The sequence below is a fragment of the Salmo salar genome, chromosome ssa01 (genome assembly GCF_905237065.1).
Source record: "Salmo salar chromosome ssa01, Ssal_v3.1, whole genome shotgun sequence".
NCBI lineage: Eukaryota > Metazoa > Chordata > Actinopteri > Salmoniformes > Salmonidae > Salmo > Salmo salar.
Window position 1 is genome coordinate 103443160 of NC_059442.1, and position 18723 is coordinate 103461882.

General features: G+C 43.1%; 1 protein-coding gene across 5 annotated transcripts in view; it reads right to left on the reverse strand.

Moving 5' to 3' along the window:
- Positions 1 to 18723, reverse strand: part of fam135a (family with sequence similarity 135 member A) — a 52105-nt gene that overhangs the window by 27628 nt on the left and 5754 nt on the right. For 4 of the 5 annotated variants that reach the window (XM_045687075.1, XM_045687074.1, XM_045687073.1 and 1 more), the window contains exons 3-7: positions 13604 to 13683; positions 3708 to 3847; positions 1787 to 1857; positions 1128 to 1301; positions 748 to 874 (exon numbers count right to left, since the gene is read on the reverse strand). In XM_045687075.1, the coding sequence (XP_045543031.1) occupies positions 748 to 874; positions 1128 to 1301; positions 1787 to 1857; positions 3708 to 3847; positions 13604 to 13683 (592 nt within the window). Of the gene's footprint in view, positions 1 to 747; positions 875 to 1127; positions 1302 to 1786; positions 1858 to 3707; positions 3848 to 13425; positions 13469 to 13603; positions 13684 to 18723 lie in introns of all 5 variants that reach the window. The other variant, XM_045687076.1, reaches the window with a different exon arrangement.

An 18723-nucleotide genomic window follows, 5' to 3' on the forward strand; every position in this document is an offset into this window, starting at 1 on the left:
AGTAATTGGTTTGGAATGACCATTCTCATTGTCAGTGAACACGTTGTTTGCAGAGCTCACAACCTATGCTACACTCGTGGGAAACACGTTTTGGTTTATTTCATTCCATTTAAGAGTTTGGTTAATTTATTCATTGTATTATGTTTGGAGCGCACCTGATAATATTGTGTAAGGATGCGCATCTGATTATCCATAGAAGTAGACCTAGGCTTCCTGGCCTGTGTGCAAATGTGGAAATGTAGAAATATGGCCATTTGGGGAAGTCTGATAGTATCTGTGATGGTCTTACCTCACCACCACTAATGAGCTGTGGAGCTTATCAAAGTGTTTATTTCTTTACCTCAAACAACAAGTCAACAAAGTATGTTTTTACACCCACTGAGAATGACAATAGTTCCTGAATGTATTTGAAAAATCTTTCCAGCTTCCTCCCTTCGATAAAAGGGAAAATATCATGGTCTGATCCAGTGGAAACGCCATAGCAGGAGCGGCAGGAGGAGGGTCAGGAAAATGTATTTTTCATTTGGTTATGCTGATCTCTGGCTCCCTCAAGTAATTTGTGCATCTTAATTATTGAATCACAGTGCCCTTAAAGTATCAGACAAGCTCAGTACATACAGTTGATTTTATTAAAACACATAGGGTGTGTCTATATATGGAAAAATACATGTTTTAGAACAGACAACTCTCAGTCGACCAACATTTTGTTTTAGAGGAAGACAGCCCTGAGGCCTAACCTATACTTACATCAACAGACAGCTGTTTGACATAGCTGGTTCCAAACACCACATTCTCCAGGGCCGGGATGACAGAGTCTTTACTCTGCTGGGGGGCGTTGCGGTTCAGCCATGTACTCTTCACTAGCCGGGGGAAACTACAACAGACAAACAGCCAGTAAGGAATCAGGCCTTACTGGTGAACAGCTTTCAGTTCTACTGCACTGAAGACAAAGTCTGAACTGGAGGTTGGAGGAATATAGTGTACATTTACATTTAAGTCATTTAGCAGACGCTCTTATCCAGACAGACTTACAGGATCTATGCTTATTTATTGAAGTGATGATATATCCAAGTCAGTCTGAAGTCACACCCTATTCCCTATACAGTGTGTGTGTGTGTGTGTGTTACCTGATGAGGGGTTGGTGCAGGGCAACCAGGGATGCGTGGACGGCCATAGAGACGACAGACAGGTGGAAGTAGTCGAACATGATATTGATGTGTTGGTGGATGCCTCGGTTCAGGCTAAAGTGCAAGCGGAGCGAACGACTGCTGATGTTCTGCAGGGAGCTGAGCTCCTCGGGCCTAGTGGGAAACAACATATCTGCTGGAGAAACTCAAATCATACAATAGAAACATGTATTCATATAGAAACATAAAGAATATAAACAACTGTGTGCAATGTTTCCATCTAAAGTATTGGAAAATCTACTTGAAATGCACTGCTGCACACTCCCTTGGTATAAACAGACACCATCAGACGTGTCTAAAACGTGCCGGCAGACAGGGTTTGTTAAGGACACCATAGCAGAGGTTCAAAAACACAATCTTTATCTAAAAATAGCCAGATCTGGGTTAAAATACTACTTGAAGAATTTAAAAAAACTTAATCTGGGCTTGACTGAGCTTGCCTGGTGTATTAGTTACAAACCTGCAACCCCCATCCATCCGTCTTTCTGGGCAGGCTAAAGAAAATACTAAAAGTACAGTATCTAAGATTTCAAATGGTGTTTGAACACAGGTTTGGTAACAGCATGAGAAGCACAGTGTTCGGCCATGGTGAAACGTACGAGAAGTCTCCATCTGTGAAGTATAACTCCAGAGAGAGCTGGAAGTCCATGTCATTGAGGGATTCTTCTACCTGAAGAGGGATAGAAACAGACAGGGGAAACAATCATTTCAGAGGGGGAAAAAACTGAGTGAGTGATAGTGAAAGTGAGCCTATTTCCCATCGACAGAGGAACTGATTTCCACCATGACAACAACCCAAGAGCACCATTCACTAGCGTACTATGTAGTATGAAGCAAGGTGCAGTACTGGGCATGCATTCTTAGTAGTATGTACTACATAGTATGAAGCAATGTGCAGTACTGGGCAGGCATTCTTAGTAGTATGTACTACATAGTATGAAGCAATGTGCAGTACTGGGCATGCATTCTTAGTAGTATGTACTACATAGTATGAAGCAATGTGCAGTACTGGGCAGGCATTCTTAGTAGTATGTACTACATAGTATGAAGCAATGTGCAGTACTGGGCATGCATTCTTAGTAGTATGTACTACATAGTATGAAGCAAGCAATGTGCAGTACTGGGCATGCATTCTTAGTAGTACGTACTATGTAGTATGAAGCAATGTGCAGTACTGGGCATGCATTCTTAGTAGTACATTAGTATGAATGGATAGAAATCAGAGGAAACCCTTCAGAGAGGAAAAAACATATCTAGAGTCTCTTCCTATATCCATACCATCATACCACGTCTCTCTTCCTATATCCATACCATCACACCACGTCTCTCTTCCTATATCCATACCATCATACCACGTCTCTCTTCCTATATCCATACCATCACACCGCGTCTCTCTTCCTATATCCATACCATCACACCGCGTCTCTCTTCCTATATCCATACCATCACACCGCGTCTCTCTTCCTATATCCATACCATCATACCACGTCTCTCTTCCTATATCCATACCATCATACCGCGTCTCTCTTCCTATATCCATACCATCATACCACGTCTCTCTTCCTATATCCATACCATCATACCACGTATTTATTTTATAACATGCTATTGTGAACAATATCCATGTGAGATATTAGGCTAAATTGTCTACATTATAGCTAAATAGCCTGCAGTGCAACTCAAACACACTCAGTATGAAGCAATGTATTGGGCATTGTAAGTAGTATGCTACTGTGGACATTTGAACACAGGCTAGCCAGAGCCTCAGTGAAAGTGAGCATATTGTCCTCTATAGCAGAACTGATTCTAACCAGCACAATGACAACTTGGTCATTGGTCAAGGTCTCAGCCTACAGTCTAGCTTCCTCGTCTCAGCCTACAGTCTAGCTTCCTCGTCTCAGCCTACAGTCTAGCTTCCTCGTCTCAGCCTACAGTCTAGCTTCCTCGTCTCAGCCTACAGTCTAGCTTCCTCGTCTCAGCCTACAGTCTAGCTTCCTCGTCTCAGCCTACAGTCTAGCTTCCTCGTCTCAGCCTACAGTCTAGCTTCCTCGTCTCAGCCTACAGTCTAGCTTCCTCGTCTCAGCCTACAGTCTAGCTTCTTCGTCTCAGCCTACAGTCTAGCTTCCTCGTCTTAGCCTACAGTCTAGCTTCCTCGTCTTAGCCTACAGTCTAGCTTCCTCGTCTCAGCCTACAGTCTAGCTTCCTCGTCTCAGCCTACAGTCTAGCTTCCTCGTCTCAGCCTACAGTCTAGCTTCCTCGTCTTAGCCTACAGTCTAGCTTCCTCGTCTCAGCTTACAGTCTGGCTTCCTCGTCCCAGCCTACAGTCTAGCTTCCTCGTCTCAGCCTACAGTCTAGCTTCCTCGTCCCAGCCTACAGTCTAGCTTCCTCGTTCCAGCCTACAGTCTAGCTTCCTCGTCTCAGCCTACAGTCTAGCTTCCTCGTCTCAGCCTAAAGTCTAGCTTCCTCGTCTCAGCCTAAAGTCTAGCTTCCTCATCTCAGCCTACAGTCTAGCTTCCTTACCTTCTTCTCATCCAGCAGCATCATGATTTTGAACACCAGCACATCATTGACAACCACCTCCTCGTTCTTATAGAGGATCTGGAAGGTCTTGCTGCAGATGACGTCATCGACCACAGCTGCAGGGAAGGCCAGATCAGAACCTGTAATGAGAAGATATTTGTTTGAATGCAGAAAACGTACATCAATACACACTACTAGGTACCGGTGAGAAGTTGGCCAGTTATCTTCCTATGAACAGCTTACGGTACATGTTCCCTCTAGCAGACATCCAGGATGTCAGCTGTGACCTGGCAGCAGTCTGAGGCATGTCCTGGCAGCATAGACACAGCAAACAGACGCAGTCAGTCTGTTGGTTGTTTTTACACATGGCTGATGGCTTACAAGCCTGACTAACCATTTCCTATCCTTTCTAGGTCATTAACGGCACTACAGAACCTGCAACTATGAGATCAGCCGTGGAGGAACTAACAGCACTATAGAACCTGCAACTATGAGATCAGCCGTGGAGGAACTAACAGCACTATAGAACCTGCAACTATGAGATCAGCCGTGGAGGAACTAACAGCACTATAGAACCTGCAACTATGTGATCAGCCGTGGAAGAACTAACAGCACTATAGAACCTGCAACTATGAGATCAGCCGTGGAAGAACTAACAGCACTATAGAACCTGCAACTATGTGATCAGCTGTGCAGGAACTAACAGCACTATAGAACCTGCAACTATGTGATCAGCCGTGCAGGAACTAACAGCACTATAGAACCTGCAACTATGTGATCAGCTGTGCAGGAACTAACAGCACTATAGAACCTGCAACTATGTGATCAGCTGTGGAGGAACTAACAGCACTATAGAACCTGCAACTATGTGATCAGCTGTGCAGGAACTAACAGCACTATAGAACCTGCAACTATGAGATCAGCCGTGGAAGAACTAACAGCACTATAGAACCTGCAACTATGAGATCAGCTGTGGAGGAACTAACAGCACTATAGAACCTGCAACTATGTGATCAGCTGTGGAGGAACTAACAGCACTATAGAACCTGCAACTATGTGATCAGCTGTGGAGGAACTAACAGCACTATAGAACCTGCAACTATGTGATCAGCTGTGGAGGAACTAACGGCACTATAGAACCTGCAACTATGAGATCAGCTGTGGAGGAACTAACAGCACTATAGAACCTGCAACTATGTGATCAGCTGTGGAGGAACTAACAGCACTATAGAACCTGCAACTATGTGATCAGCCGTGGAAGAACTAACAGCACTATAGAACCTGCAACTATGTGATCAGCTGTGGAGGAACTAACAGCACTATAGAACCTGCAACTATGTGATCAGCTGTGGAGGGAAAGACCAGTGAAGAACAGGACTCCACCAACCCAGGATGGAAAACACCATACTGCAGGAGGAAAATAGAATACAAGCTAATGGAACAGCTTTCTGCTGAAAATGAACATGAAAATGAAACAACCCAATTTTGGGGAATTTGCCTTTTTCACCACTTAAAGTATAACACCAACTCTAGTCAATTGGGTGTACTACCAATGTCAGAGAGACCTGGCTGGCAAGAGACCAGAGACAAGGCCTCCTATTAATGGGCCACTTAGAAATGCCAGGGTTGAGGTGAGGAGGAAGAACCAATCACATTCAGCTAAAGCCCTTAGCCTCTCACTGACTCCTATCAGGCTCAGAGCAGAAAACACTGGAGCATCCTGCAATCATATCAGGCTCAGAGCAGAAAACACTGGAGCATCCTGCAATCATATCAGGCTCAGAGCAGAAAACACTGGAGCATCCTGCAATCTCATCCTCATTTGTCCCCTCTTAATCCTCATTGTGACAGGAGGATTGGTTGTTGGGGGACAGAATGCAGCGTATTGTGAGGCTGGAGTGGAGGAAGCGAAGGCATTCCTCTCAGTGCCGACCAGGGCAGGGATGAGCTGTGACTGCTCCAGGCTGCCAGGACTCAGAAAAGAGCTGGGAACAAGGCTGGTTTTGTGAGATCAACCAGTCCTGCCACTCTGCCAGCTCCAAAGCAACAACAAAACCCAAAAGGAGGAGTAGACCAAATCCACATTCATCTGAAGGGCTTCCCTCAATGTCTTTCAACCAAGAGTATCACTGTCAGTTCCAATGGATATTCAACTAACACATTGGAACTGTAGGTGAATAGCATCTTTCACATTAAAATAGCAGCTTCACCATTCTGGAACGCCTAAAATCAGACCAGACGATTTAGAGAACTTCATATCATATTTACCATCTGTCAGCTTGGTGCCCTTTGAGATAACCTCTCTGACAAATGAATCAACCACACAGCCTAGCTTTTATAGGTGGTCACGTACACTAGAAAATAGTATCAAGGACCCAGTTCCTTAATGTCCAGCCTAATCATTCCCTTCATAGTAAAATATGTTGAAGGAGAACCAAGAACTTAAACAAAACCCTCCCAAATGATGAACAATATGTAACCTGCTACACTCGCAATCCAAAAACACTACATCTCTGTTAATGAAGCATAACGAATGGTTATAAAGCATATGGCACCACTTGGACTCGGATCATAATTCCATCTTGCTCTCACATCGCTACAAACAGAACGTTACATCTGAAAAACCTTGGATAAAGTATGTGAAACAAACAAAAAGATTGAGGAACTGAATGGGACCATCGCTGACTACACACAGCGTGTTCTGAATGGGACCATCGCTGCTGACTACACACAGCGTGTTCTGAATGGGACCATCGCTGCCGACTACACACAGCGTGTTCTGAATGGGACCATCGCTGCCGACTACACACAGCGTGTTCTGAATGGGACCATCGCTGCCGACTACACACAGCGTGTTCTGAATGGGACCATCGCTGCCGACTACACACAGCGTGTTCTGAATGGGACCATCGCTGCCGACTACACACAGCGTGTTCTGAATGGGACCATCGCTGCCGACTACACACAGCGTGTTCTGAATGGGACCATCGCTGCCGACTACACACAGCGTGTTCTGAATGGGACCATCGCTGCCGACTACACACAGCGTGTTCTGAATGGGACCATCGCTGCCGACTACACACAGCGTGTTCTGAATGGGACCATCGCTGCCGACTACACACAGCGTGTTCTGAATGGGACCATCGCTGCCGACTACACACAGCGTGTTCTGAATGGGACCATCGCTGCCGACTACACACAGCGTGTTCTGAATGGGACCATCGCTGCCGACTACACACAGCGTGTTCTGAATGGGACCATCGCTGCCGACTACACACAGCGTGTTCTGAATGGGACCATCGCTGCTGACTACACACAGTGTGTTCTGAATGGGACCATCGCTGACTACACACAGTGTGTTCTGAATGGGACATTGCTGACTACACACAGTGTGTTCTGAATGGGACCATCGCTGACTACACACAGTGTGTTCTGAATGGGACATTGCTGACTACACACAGTGTGTTCTGAATGGGACCATTGCTGACTACATAAATTGTGTTCTGAATGGGACCATTGCTGACTACATAAATTGTGTTCTGAATGGGACCATTACTGACTACATAAATTGTGTTCTGAATGGGACCATTACTGACTACATACAGTGTGTTCTGAATGGGACCATTACTGACTACATACAGTGTGTTCTGAATGGGACCATTACTGTTCGCTGTCTGACCCTTTGGGTGAATAAATGTTACTGACTGTGTTCTGAAAGTATTCAGACACCCATGACATTTTCTACATGTTGTTACGTTACAGCCTTATTCTAAAATTGATTTTAAAAAATAATCTACACACAATACCCCATAATGACAAAGTGAAAACAGGTTTTTAGAAATGTTTGCAAGCCCCCCCCCCCAAAAAAAACTAACAGAAATACCTTATTTACATAAGTATTCAGACCCTTTGCTATGAGACTCGAAATTGAGCTCAGGTGCATCCTGTTTCCATTGATCATCCTTGAGGATGTTTCTACAACTTGATTGGAGTCCACCTGTTGTAAATTCAATTGATTGGACATGATTTGGAAAGCCACACAGCTGTCTATATAAAAGGTCCCACAGTTGACATTGCATGTCAGAGGAAAAACCAAGCCATGAGGTCCAAGGAATTGTCCGTACAGATCCGAGACAGGATTGTGTTGAGGTACAGATCTGGGAAAGGGTATCAAACAATGTCTGCAGCAATCGGGGGAGAAAGGCTTTGGTCAGGTAAGTGACCAAGAACACAATGGTAACTCTGACAGAGCTCCAGAGTTCCTCTGACCTGAATGCCAAGCGTCAAGTCTGGAGGAAACCTGGCACCATCCCTACAGTGAAGTATGGTGGTGGCAGCATCATGCTGTGGGGATGTTTTTCAGCAGCAGGGACTGAGAGACTAGTCAGGATCAAGGGAAAGATGAATGGAGCAAAGTACAGAGATCATTGATGAAAACATGTTCCAGAGTGCTCAGGACTTCAGACTGGGGCGAAGGTTCACCTTCCAACAGGACAATGACCCTAAGCACACAGCCAAGACAACGGAGGAGTGGCTTCGGGACAAGTCTCTGAATGTCCTTGAGTGGCCCAGCCAGAGCCCGGACTTGAAACCGATCGAACATCTCTGGAGTAGATGTCGACTGATTAAGATTTTTCAACGCCGATACCGATTATTGGAGGGCCCAAAAAAAGCAGCTGCCGATTAATCGCCCAATTTATTTATTTGTAATAATGACAATTACAACAATACTGAATGAACACTTATTTTAACTTAATATAATACATCAATAAAATCTATTTAGCCTCAAATAAATAATGAAACATGTTCAATTTGGTTTAAATAATGCAAAAACAAAGTGTTGGAGAAGAAAGTAAAAGTGCAATATGTGCCATGTAAGAAAGCTAACATTTAAGTTCCTTGCTCAGAACATGAGAACATATGAAAGCTGGTGGTTCCTTTTAACATGAGTCTTCAATATTCCCAGGTAAGAAGTTTTAGGTTGTAGTTATTATAGGAATTATAGGACTATTTCTCTCTATACCATTTGTATTTCATATACCTTTGACTATTGGATGTTCTTATAGGCACTTTAGTATTGCCAGTGTAACAGTATAGCTTCCGTCCCTCTCCTAGCTCCTACCTGGGCTCGAACCAGGAACACATCGACAACAGCCACCCTCGAAGCAGCGTTACCCATGAGGGGCAAGGGGAACAACTACTCCATGTCTCAGAGCGAGTGATGTTTGAAACGCTATTAGCGCGCACCCGCTAACTAGCTAGCCATTTCACATCGGGTTCACCAGCCTAATCTTGGGAGTTGATAGGCTTGAAGTCATAAACAGTGCAATGCTTGAAGCACAGCGAAGAGCTGCTGGCAAAACGCACGAAAGTGCTGCTTGAATGAATGCTTACGAGCCTGCTGCTGCCTACCACCGCTCAGTCAGACTGCTCTATCAAATCATAGACTTAATTATAATACAATAAACACACTGAAATACGAGCCTTAGGTCATTAATATGGTCGAATCCGGAAATTATCATCTCGAAAACAAAACGTTTATTCTTTCAGTGAAATACGGAACTGGTCCGTATTTTATCTAACGGGTGGCATCCCTAAGTCTAAATATTCCTGTTACATTGCACAACCTTCAATGTTATGTCATAATTACGTACAATTCTGGCAAATTAGTTCGCAACGAGCCAGGCGGCCCAAACTGTTGCATATACCCTAACTCTGCGTGCAATGAACGCAAGAGAAGTGACACAATTTCACCTGGTTAATATTGCCTGCTAACCTGGATTTCTTTTAGCTAAATATGCAGGTTTAAAAATATATACTTTGTGTATTGATTTTAAGAAAGGCATTGATGTTTATGGTTAGGTACAGTCGTGCAACGATTGTGCTTTTTTCGCAAACGCGCTTTTGTTAAATCATCCCCCGTTTGGCGAAGTCGGCTGTCTTTGTTAGGAAGAAATAGTCTTCACACAGTTCGCAACGAGCCAGGCGGCCCAAACTGCTGCATATACCCTGACTCTGTTTGCAAGAGAAGTGACACATTTTCCCTAGTTAAAAGAGATTCATGTTAGCAGGCAATATTAACTAAATATGCAGGTTTAAAAATATATACTTGTGTATTGATTTTAAGAAAGGCATTGATGTTTATGGTTAGGTACACGTTGGAGCAACGTGTACCTAAGCGATTATATGCAACGCAGGACAGGCTAGATAAACTAGTAATATCATCAACCATGTGTAGTTAACTAGTGATTATGATTGATTGATTGTTTTTTATAAGATAAGTTTAATGCTAGCTAGCAACTTACCTTGGCTTCTTACTGCGTTCGCGTAACAGGCAGGCTTCTCGTGGAGTGCAATGTAAAGCAGGTGGTTAGAGCGTTGGACTAGTTAACCGTAAGGTTGCAAGATTGAATCCCCGAGCTGACAAGGTAAAAATCTGTCGTTCTGCCCCTGAACAAGGCAGTTAACCCACCGTTCCTAGGCCATCATTGAAAATAAGAATGCGTTCTTAACTGACTTGCCTAGTTAAATAAAGGTGTAAAAAAAATATATATATATATATATATATATATTCGGCCAAATCAGCGTCCAAAAATACCGATTTCCGATTGTTATGAAAACTTGAAATCGGCCCTAATTAAATCGGCCATTCCGATTAATCGGTCGACCTCTACTCTGGAGAGACCTGAAAATAGCTGTGCAGCGACGCTTCCCATCCAACCTGACAGAGCTTGAGAGAATCTTCAGAGAAGAATGGGAGAAACTCCCCAAATACAGGTGTGCTGAGCTTATAGCGTCATACCCAAGAAGACTTGAGGCTGTAACCACTGCCAAAGGTACTTCAACAAAGTACTGAGTGTTAGGTTCTAAATGAACTGAGTAAAAACTCATGGATGATTTTTAAAGATCAAACCAAGTTTATTCACCCAAAGGGTCAGACAGCGAACAGACAATGTTCCCACCAGCACAAGTATATACACCCCAATTTGGGTGAAGTCTCCTCCTTCCCTCTAAAATATGATATCTTTATTGCTAGGCAGGAAGTTAAGTGATGCAGGTAAATAAACTGTTCCTTCTCCCTTAATGTGAGCTGACCTCAGCACCCCATTCCACATCTCTCCACCCTTATCAGTGACCAAAACCATGTGATTGCCTTTCCTTTACTCAGTACATTCCAAGCCTCTGGCTCATATCCACCCTTAATTGACCCCACCATATACATTCCTCCTACAGATACCCATTCACTTCTGGTGTAGAAACCAGACTGTGGCCCTCCTCCTTTCCATAGGATACCTGATGATTAACAATATTTCAAGTTTAGAAGTCAGAACCCATTATGAGTAAAGGGTCTGAATACTTATGTAAATGAGATGCAAAAATGTCATCCATTTTAGAATAAGGATGTAAGAAAATGAGGAAAAAGTCAAGGTGTGGATACAACTCTGATGAAATCCATTCAAAGACATTAAACAACAGATAAAAAAACAACAACTTGGATTACTAACTCAAAATGGAAAACATACTTGAAAATAACAATACATGGGAGGCATGGGAATGTCTAACCAAACGATGGGTATGGAGAAGAACACCTTGGCAGCACTACCACTTACTGATAACAATCTAGCCAATCACCTGAACCACTGCTTTGCCATATTTAAAACAACGGACAGGATTTCTGTAAATTACTTACCCCTCCCAAATGACAGTCCCAGAATCATCTCTGAAAAGGTTGTCTTTCAGGTCTTCTCCAAACTCAAACCTCAGAAAGCAAAAGGCTGTGATGGTCTAAGTGGGATGTTATCAGGGAGTGTAAATGGCTGTGTAACATGTACAGAATACTTTTTCAAATGTCATTAGACAGCAGCAGAACCGCCCAAATCTGGCTGAAACTATTGTGCCCATTCACATCTGCTGGTCATCCCATCTGCTTGACCTCTGTGATAATCTAATGTTTGGACCCCATTGTCCTGGGACACCTTCTCCTGCACACAGAGAGCCTCTGGACTCGTTCCAGATGCCATATAAACCAGGCCGTGGAACTGAAGATACACTGGCCTTCCTCCTTCATAAAATCTACATGATCTGGATAAACCATGTTCATATGCCACAATACTTTTTGTAGATTTCTTTATCTGCCTTGGACACATTACATCCTGATATTCTGGTGAAGAAACGTGCGACCATGGACATCAACACACGTCTCATCAACTGGATCAGGTGCTCTCACCAGTCGGGTCAGAAGAGTGAGGTTCAGTGTGAATACATCAGAACCCACTAACCACCAATAGAAGGGGATCCCAGAGCAGTGTCCTTTTGCTGGTTCGGTTCACCCTCTACACTAACGTTTGCACCCAAATAACACCAGAAGGTGGAACAGTAAAGTATGCAGATGATACAGCAAGCGTTTAATAGAGGTGTCCGGGACGACTACAGGACAGAAATAAGGAAAACACATTCTTAAATGAGGGAAAACAAAGGAAATGACAAACCTCAGAAATATAAAAGATGATACCGGGCCCATCCACATCGACTTAAAATAGAATCAGTTGAGCAATACAAATATCTTGGAACTATAATTGACTCAAAACTCTCCTGGACTCAAACACGACAGATAAACAAGGGACAACAAGGACTGTATTTATCAGAAATATCAGGTGAACAAAATAAAAACAACCACATTGTGTTTCCAAGCCTGGTACAAACAGCTATCCATCTGTAATAAAAACAACCACATTGTGTTTCCAAGCCTGGTACAAACAGCTATCCATCTGTAATAAAAACAACCACATTGTGTTTCCAAGCCTGGTACAAACAGCTATCCATCTGTAATAAACACAACCACATTGTGTTTCCAAGCCTGGTACAAACAGCTATCCATCTGTAATAAAAACAACCACATTGTGTTACCAAGCCTGGTACAAACAGCTATCCATCTGTAATAAAAACAACCACATTGTGTTTCCAAGCCTGGTACAAACAGCTATCCATCTGTAATAAAAACAACCACATTGTGTTACCAAGCCTGGTACAAACAGCTATCCATCTGTAATAAAAACAACCACATTGTGTTTCCAAGCCTGGTACAAACAGCTATCCATCTGTAATAAAAACAACCACATTGTGTTTCCAAGCCTGGTACAAACAGCTATCCATCTGTAATAAAAACAACCACATTGTGTTTCCAAGCCTGGTACAAACAGCTATCCATCTGTAATAAAAACAACCACATTGTGTTTCCAAGCCTGGTACAAACAGCTATCCATCTGTAATAAAAACAACCACATTGTGTTTCCAAGCCTGGTACAAACAGCTATCCATCTGTAATAAAAACAACCACATTGTGTTTCCAAGCCTGGTACAAACAGCTATCCATCTGTAATAAAAACAACCACATTGTGTTTCCAAGCCTGGTACAAACAGCTATCCATCTGTAATAAAAACAACCACATTGTGTTTCCAAGCCTGGTACAAACAGCTATCCATCTGTAATAAAAACAGCTGCAAAAGAAGTGGAGTTAATCTGAAGAACATGGAAGCGCTGTTCTTGGAGAGAGTAGTGAGGGCAGGAGTGAGAATTGCCACTGACCTGACACACCCACTCAACCAGGAGCACAGCTCCTACCATCAGGCCACAGATACTGACTCCATCTTTACAAACCCCCAGAGCCCAGAAATCAGCAATTCCCACCAGTATAAGTCAACTGAATAAACAACTAACCCCTACTGTGCTGTGATGTGGTTTGAGATGCAAGACAAATTTCCTGAAAACAGATACACAAATTATTATTATTAATAATACAAAAGAAGGCGATTTCTTTATGGTTGAAACACACAACTAAAGCATTTTAGCGAGAGAGAGCGAGAGAGAGAGAAAGCGAGTGTGTGTGTTAACAGACCTGGTGGGTGGAGTAGACTGGCCTCTACTTTGTGAGGGACTCGTGGTGGCACTTTCATACTGGCACGGATCTGGTAGAACCTGGGAGACAAACGAACAGTTAGCAATGAAAACAACAGGGAGGACATAGTGTTCAGAGGTCAGCCCTACCAGGACTGGAACCCAGGCTCTTGCAGCTGTCAGTCCAACATCTTGATGAGGCAGGTAGACACGGCATGTTCTAGTCCAAGGTCTCTACAAAATGTAGGAATTCTAAGCACAGAACTCATTTGATGGGACATACTGTAGCTTTAACCAAATGGAAATTAGAACAATTGGCCTATTAAAAATCTCTAGCCTACAGAGCCTTCAGGAAGTATTCACACCCCTTGACTTTTTCCACATTCTGGTGTATTACAGCCTGAATTTCAAATGGATTAAATGTTTGTTTTTTTGTCACTTGCCTACACACCATACCCCATAATTACAAAGTGGAATATGTTTTTAGATTTTTTTTGAGAGATTAATAAAAGATGAAAAGCTGAAATGTCTTAAATAAATAAGTATTCAGCCCCTTTATTGAGTCAAGCCTAAATAAGTTCAGGAGTAAACATGTGCTTAACAAGTCACATAATAAGTTGCATGGACTCACTGTGTGTGCCATTTTTGAATGACTACCTCACCTCTGTACCCCACACACAGAATTATCTGTAAGATCCCTTAGTCGAGTAGTGAATTTCAAACACAGATTCTAATGCCTCGCAAAGAAGGGTACCTATTGGTAGATTGGTACAAATAAAAAAAGCAGACATTGAATATCCCTTTGAGCATGGTGAAGTTATTAACTACACTTTGGATGGTGTATCAATACACCCAGTCACTACAAAGATACAGGCGTCCTTCCTAACTCAGTTGCCCAGAGAGGAAGGAAACTGCTCAGGGATTTCACCATGAGGCCAATGGTTAGTTTAAAAAGGTTAGAGTTTAATGGCTGTGATGGGAGAAAACTCAATCAACAACATTGTAGTTACTCTACAATACGAACCTAAATGACAGAGAAAAAATGTCTGTACAGAATAAAAATATTCCAAAACATGCATCCTGAGATTACTGCATTTCATTTTTCAATAAATTTGCAAACATTTCTAAAAACCTGTTTTCATTTTGTCATGAGGTTGTGTGAGTAGATGGGTGAGAAACATCTATTTAATCCATTTTGAATCCAGGCTGTAACAACATGTGGAACAGGTCAGGAGGTATGAATACTTTGAAGGCAGTGTATAGAAAGAGTAAGAGTTTATAACCTGACTAACCTATAGGCCTGTAGTTTAGAGCGGAGACAGGGGAGAGACAGCCTCGTAAGAAGAGAACAGTCTGTGTAGGTTTACTAAAGGCATGTAAAACGAGCTTTCACTTTTCATGAATGAATAATGAGCACTTTCTTTAACACTCACTCGTGTGTTAAACTCACATTTAAAGTATTGATGAGTAAAGAAAGACCAGGGCCCATATTCAAACAAACATGTACTGATCTGGGATCAGTTCTCTCTTTACAATCATAATGAATAAGATCACATGACAGCCTGGGTGGACCTGATCCTAGAACAGCAGTCCTACTCGGAGACTGTCTGCTGGTCAGTGCTCTGCTCAGGACAGGACAGTATTACAACATGCGGTCTCCGTTTGAATGTACATTTCCCAGATGTGGAAGAGATGTTTGGCTGGTATAACCTGACTACTAGGCTGGCTCGAAGCCGTGGCTGGTATAACCTGACTACTAGGCTGGCTCGGAGCCGTGGCTGGTATAACCTGACTACTAGGCTGGCTCGAAGCCGTGGCTGGTATAACCTGACTACTAGGCTGGCTCGGAGCCGTGGCTGGTATAACCTGACTACTAGGCTGGCTCGGAGCCGTGGCTGGTATAACCTGACTACTAGGCTGGCTCGGAGCCGTGGCTGGTATAACCTGACTACTAGGCTGGCTCGGAGCCGTGGCTGGTATAACCTGACTACTAGGCTGGCTCGAAGCCGTGGCTGGTATAACCTGACTACTAGGCTGGCTCGGAGCCGTGGCTGGTATAACCTGACTACTAGGCTGACTCGGAGCCGTGGCTGGTATAACCTGACTACTATGCTGATTCAGAGCCGTGGCTGGTATAACCTGACTACTAGGCTGACTCGGAGCCGTGGCTGGTATAACCTGACTACTAGGCTGACTCGAAGCCGTGGCTGGTATAACCTGACTACTAGACCGGCTCAAAGCCGTGGCTGGTATAACCCGACTACTAGACTAGCTCGAAGCTGTGGCTGGTATAACCTGACTACTAGGCTGATTCAGAGCTGTGGCTGGTATAACCTGACTACTAGACTGGCTCGAAGCCGTGGCTGGTATAACCTGACTACTAGGCTGACTCAAAGCCGTGTGTGTGTGTGTGTGTGTGTGTGTGTGTGTGTGTGTGTGTGTGTGTGTGTGTGTCTGATGCTGCAGCAGCACCAGAAAGGAGCAGCCTATCCCACTCTTGTGTCCGTCTGAACCACATCCCATGTTTGTTTCCTGACTCGCCATATGTTTCCAATGGAAGGAAAGCAGACAGCCGGACACAGACCAAAATACACTAGGATATGGACTAGTCTTATATCACATCTACGTAGCAGACACAGGACTCTGCATATGAGGTGCTGTTGAGATCACTATGGATCAATGTTCCCTCTAAGCTGCGCTCGTGCGTAGCTCCCTGGGACTGCCGGACAGAAGAAATATGAGCCCTCGCAGAGAAGCAGGAGATTGAACTTTATTCAACTTTATAGTTTTCTCCCCTTTAGTTAAAACTATCAACGATTCGCTCTACTGTGGGAATTGTGATCGAATCAATGCAATATTAGCCACTTTCAATGTAACATATCGAAACAAAACGAACTATGCAAGACTTAGTATGCAAAACTAACTGTGCAAGAGATTTTGTTGTAGGCAGAACACATCGGAATCTATTGTATTGACATGTAGGACTCAGTGTACTCTGCACCAAGATGTGTTTGATTTGAGATCAAAGAAACAGCTTCCTACATTTCTAGACATCTTTGAAAAGCCAGTCTGGTAAAGAGCACTTTGTTTTTCTTAAAAAAGGGGAGTGTTGTATTATGAGACAGGCTTGAATAATCTAAGTAGCCAATAGGCAGAGTGTAGCATCATTTGTCTGATTCTCTGTAATAATGGTATGGGAATAATAATGCATTTTATTTTAGAAAGTGGTTTCTTGTATCCAACAACAACAACATTCTCAGTCACCTCCTTGTCTGAAGGACAAGTGGATTAACAGGTTAATGTCAAGTCTAAAGTCTCATGGAATGTGGGCCTACATTGAACACCACACATTGGCTGCTACTGTAGGCTGAATGATAGAACAGCTGTTTCCATGTTAAAATGTTATGGGATGCATTTTCTCCATTGTTTTTGATGGTAGGCCACTCTGGTAGACCACTCTAAATGATGATCAAATAGCCACAGTTGCCTACCTGACCATTGTCTGAAAGTGTAACTTAAAGCAGGTACAGCCTCAGTGTTCACAGTAAACGCACGCTGGAAGTTGCACAGAATTTTCACAACTTTCAAGTTTGCATTCAGCAGACCTGAAAATGAGAGGGAACATTGCTATGGAAACTATACCGTTTTTTTTCTGGCTCAAAAAGGGGCTTAGGTGCTGGGCGTGGCAATGAGCACGTCTCAGCGTGGCTACATCTTAAAGAACATTTTAGAGGCCCGACTTCTTGGCTCTATAGATACAACATTTTGCAGTTTTAAAGCAAATATTCTGCGATTCTACATATTCTGCCATGGAACTGAGAGAAAATGATGCAGTTTTAATGCTAGTTTCCTGCTATTCTACATATTCTGCCATGGAACTGAGAGAAAATGATGCAGTTTTAATGCTAGTTTCCTATTTTACGCATTTTGCCATGGCTGTGTTCTTTTTCTCAAACATTATAACAAAATTAATACCGCTAAATTCATTGTTTTGGAAAAAATTTTATTCTCCCTGAATGTCAAACTTTTATTTTGGTGATGGTTCATTCTTAAAGATGATATTATTTAAAATATTCACTGAGTGTACAGAACATTAGGAACGTTAGGAAAGTGTTCCACAGGAATGCTGCCCATGTTGACTCCAATGCTTCCCACTGTTGTGTCAAGTTGGCTGGATGTCCTTTGGGAGGTGGACCATTCTTGATACACACGGGAAACTGTTAAGAATGAAAAACCCAGCAGCGTTGCAATTCTTGACACACTCAAACCGGTGAGCCTGGCACCTACTACCAAACCCCGTTCAAAGGCACTTAAATGTTTTGTCTTGTCCATTCACCCTCTGAATGGCACACATACACAATCCATGTCTCAGTTGTCTAAAGGCTTCAAAATCCTTCTTTAACCTGTCTCCTCCCCTTCATCTACACTGATGGAAGTGGATTTAACAAGTGACATCAATAAGGGATGATAGACTGAACAGGTGAAAGCTATGTCATGGAAAGAGTAGGTATTCATAATGTTTTGTCCACTCAATCTATATAGGTCCATTATTTTTTCTACATATTTTATATCTGGTTTTAGTCATTTAAGTTTACAATGTAATTGTTTTTCCATCACGAAAATTCATAAAATAAAAAACAGTTTGGACTTAGGTGAACAGTTTAGGCTGCCTGCCCAAGGATTACAATGGAAGAAAAATCCCTGCAATACAACGGTGGATAGAGGCCACTGTGAAGCAGGAAGCAAAAAGAGAGCTTTCCATCCTCTCTGAAGCCGACGTCATGGGAACTCTGTTGGGGGAATATCTAGGCCGCAGCCGGCTTCCTGCTCTGCTCCACAGCTGAGTCCACTACAACCAGACACTCAGCCAGACTGCATTCTGATGGCTACAGACACATTGTTCACTTAGCGCAGACTAGTGTCACGCTACACTGGAATGTCAGCTTCCAGAGTAGTTCAGGCCTCAGGGACCGTGAAGAGTCAATGTTACAGTAGGACAATCTCCATGATGAACATCAATGTACAGTGTGGAGATAAAGATCTGAAGGCATGTCAGTATCTCAGTGGTCTTGTCTTGCTGACGCCAACCGTTGCTGCAAGAAGCACATTTGGCCTTAAGGT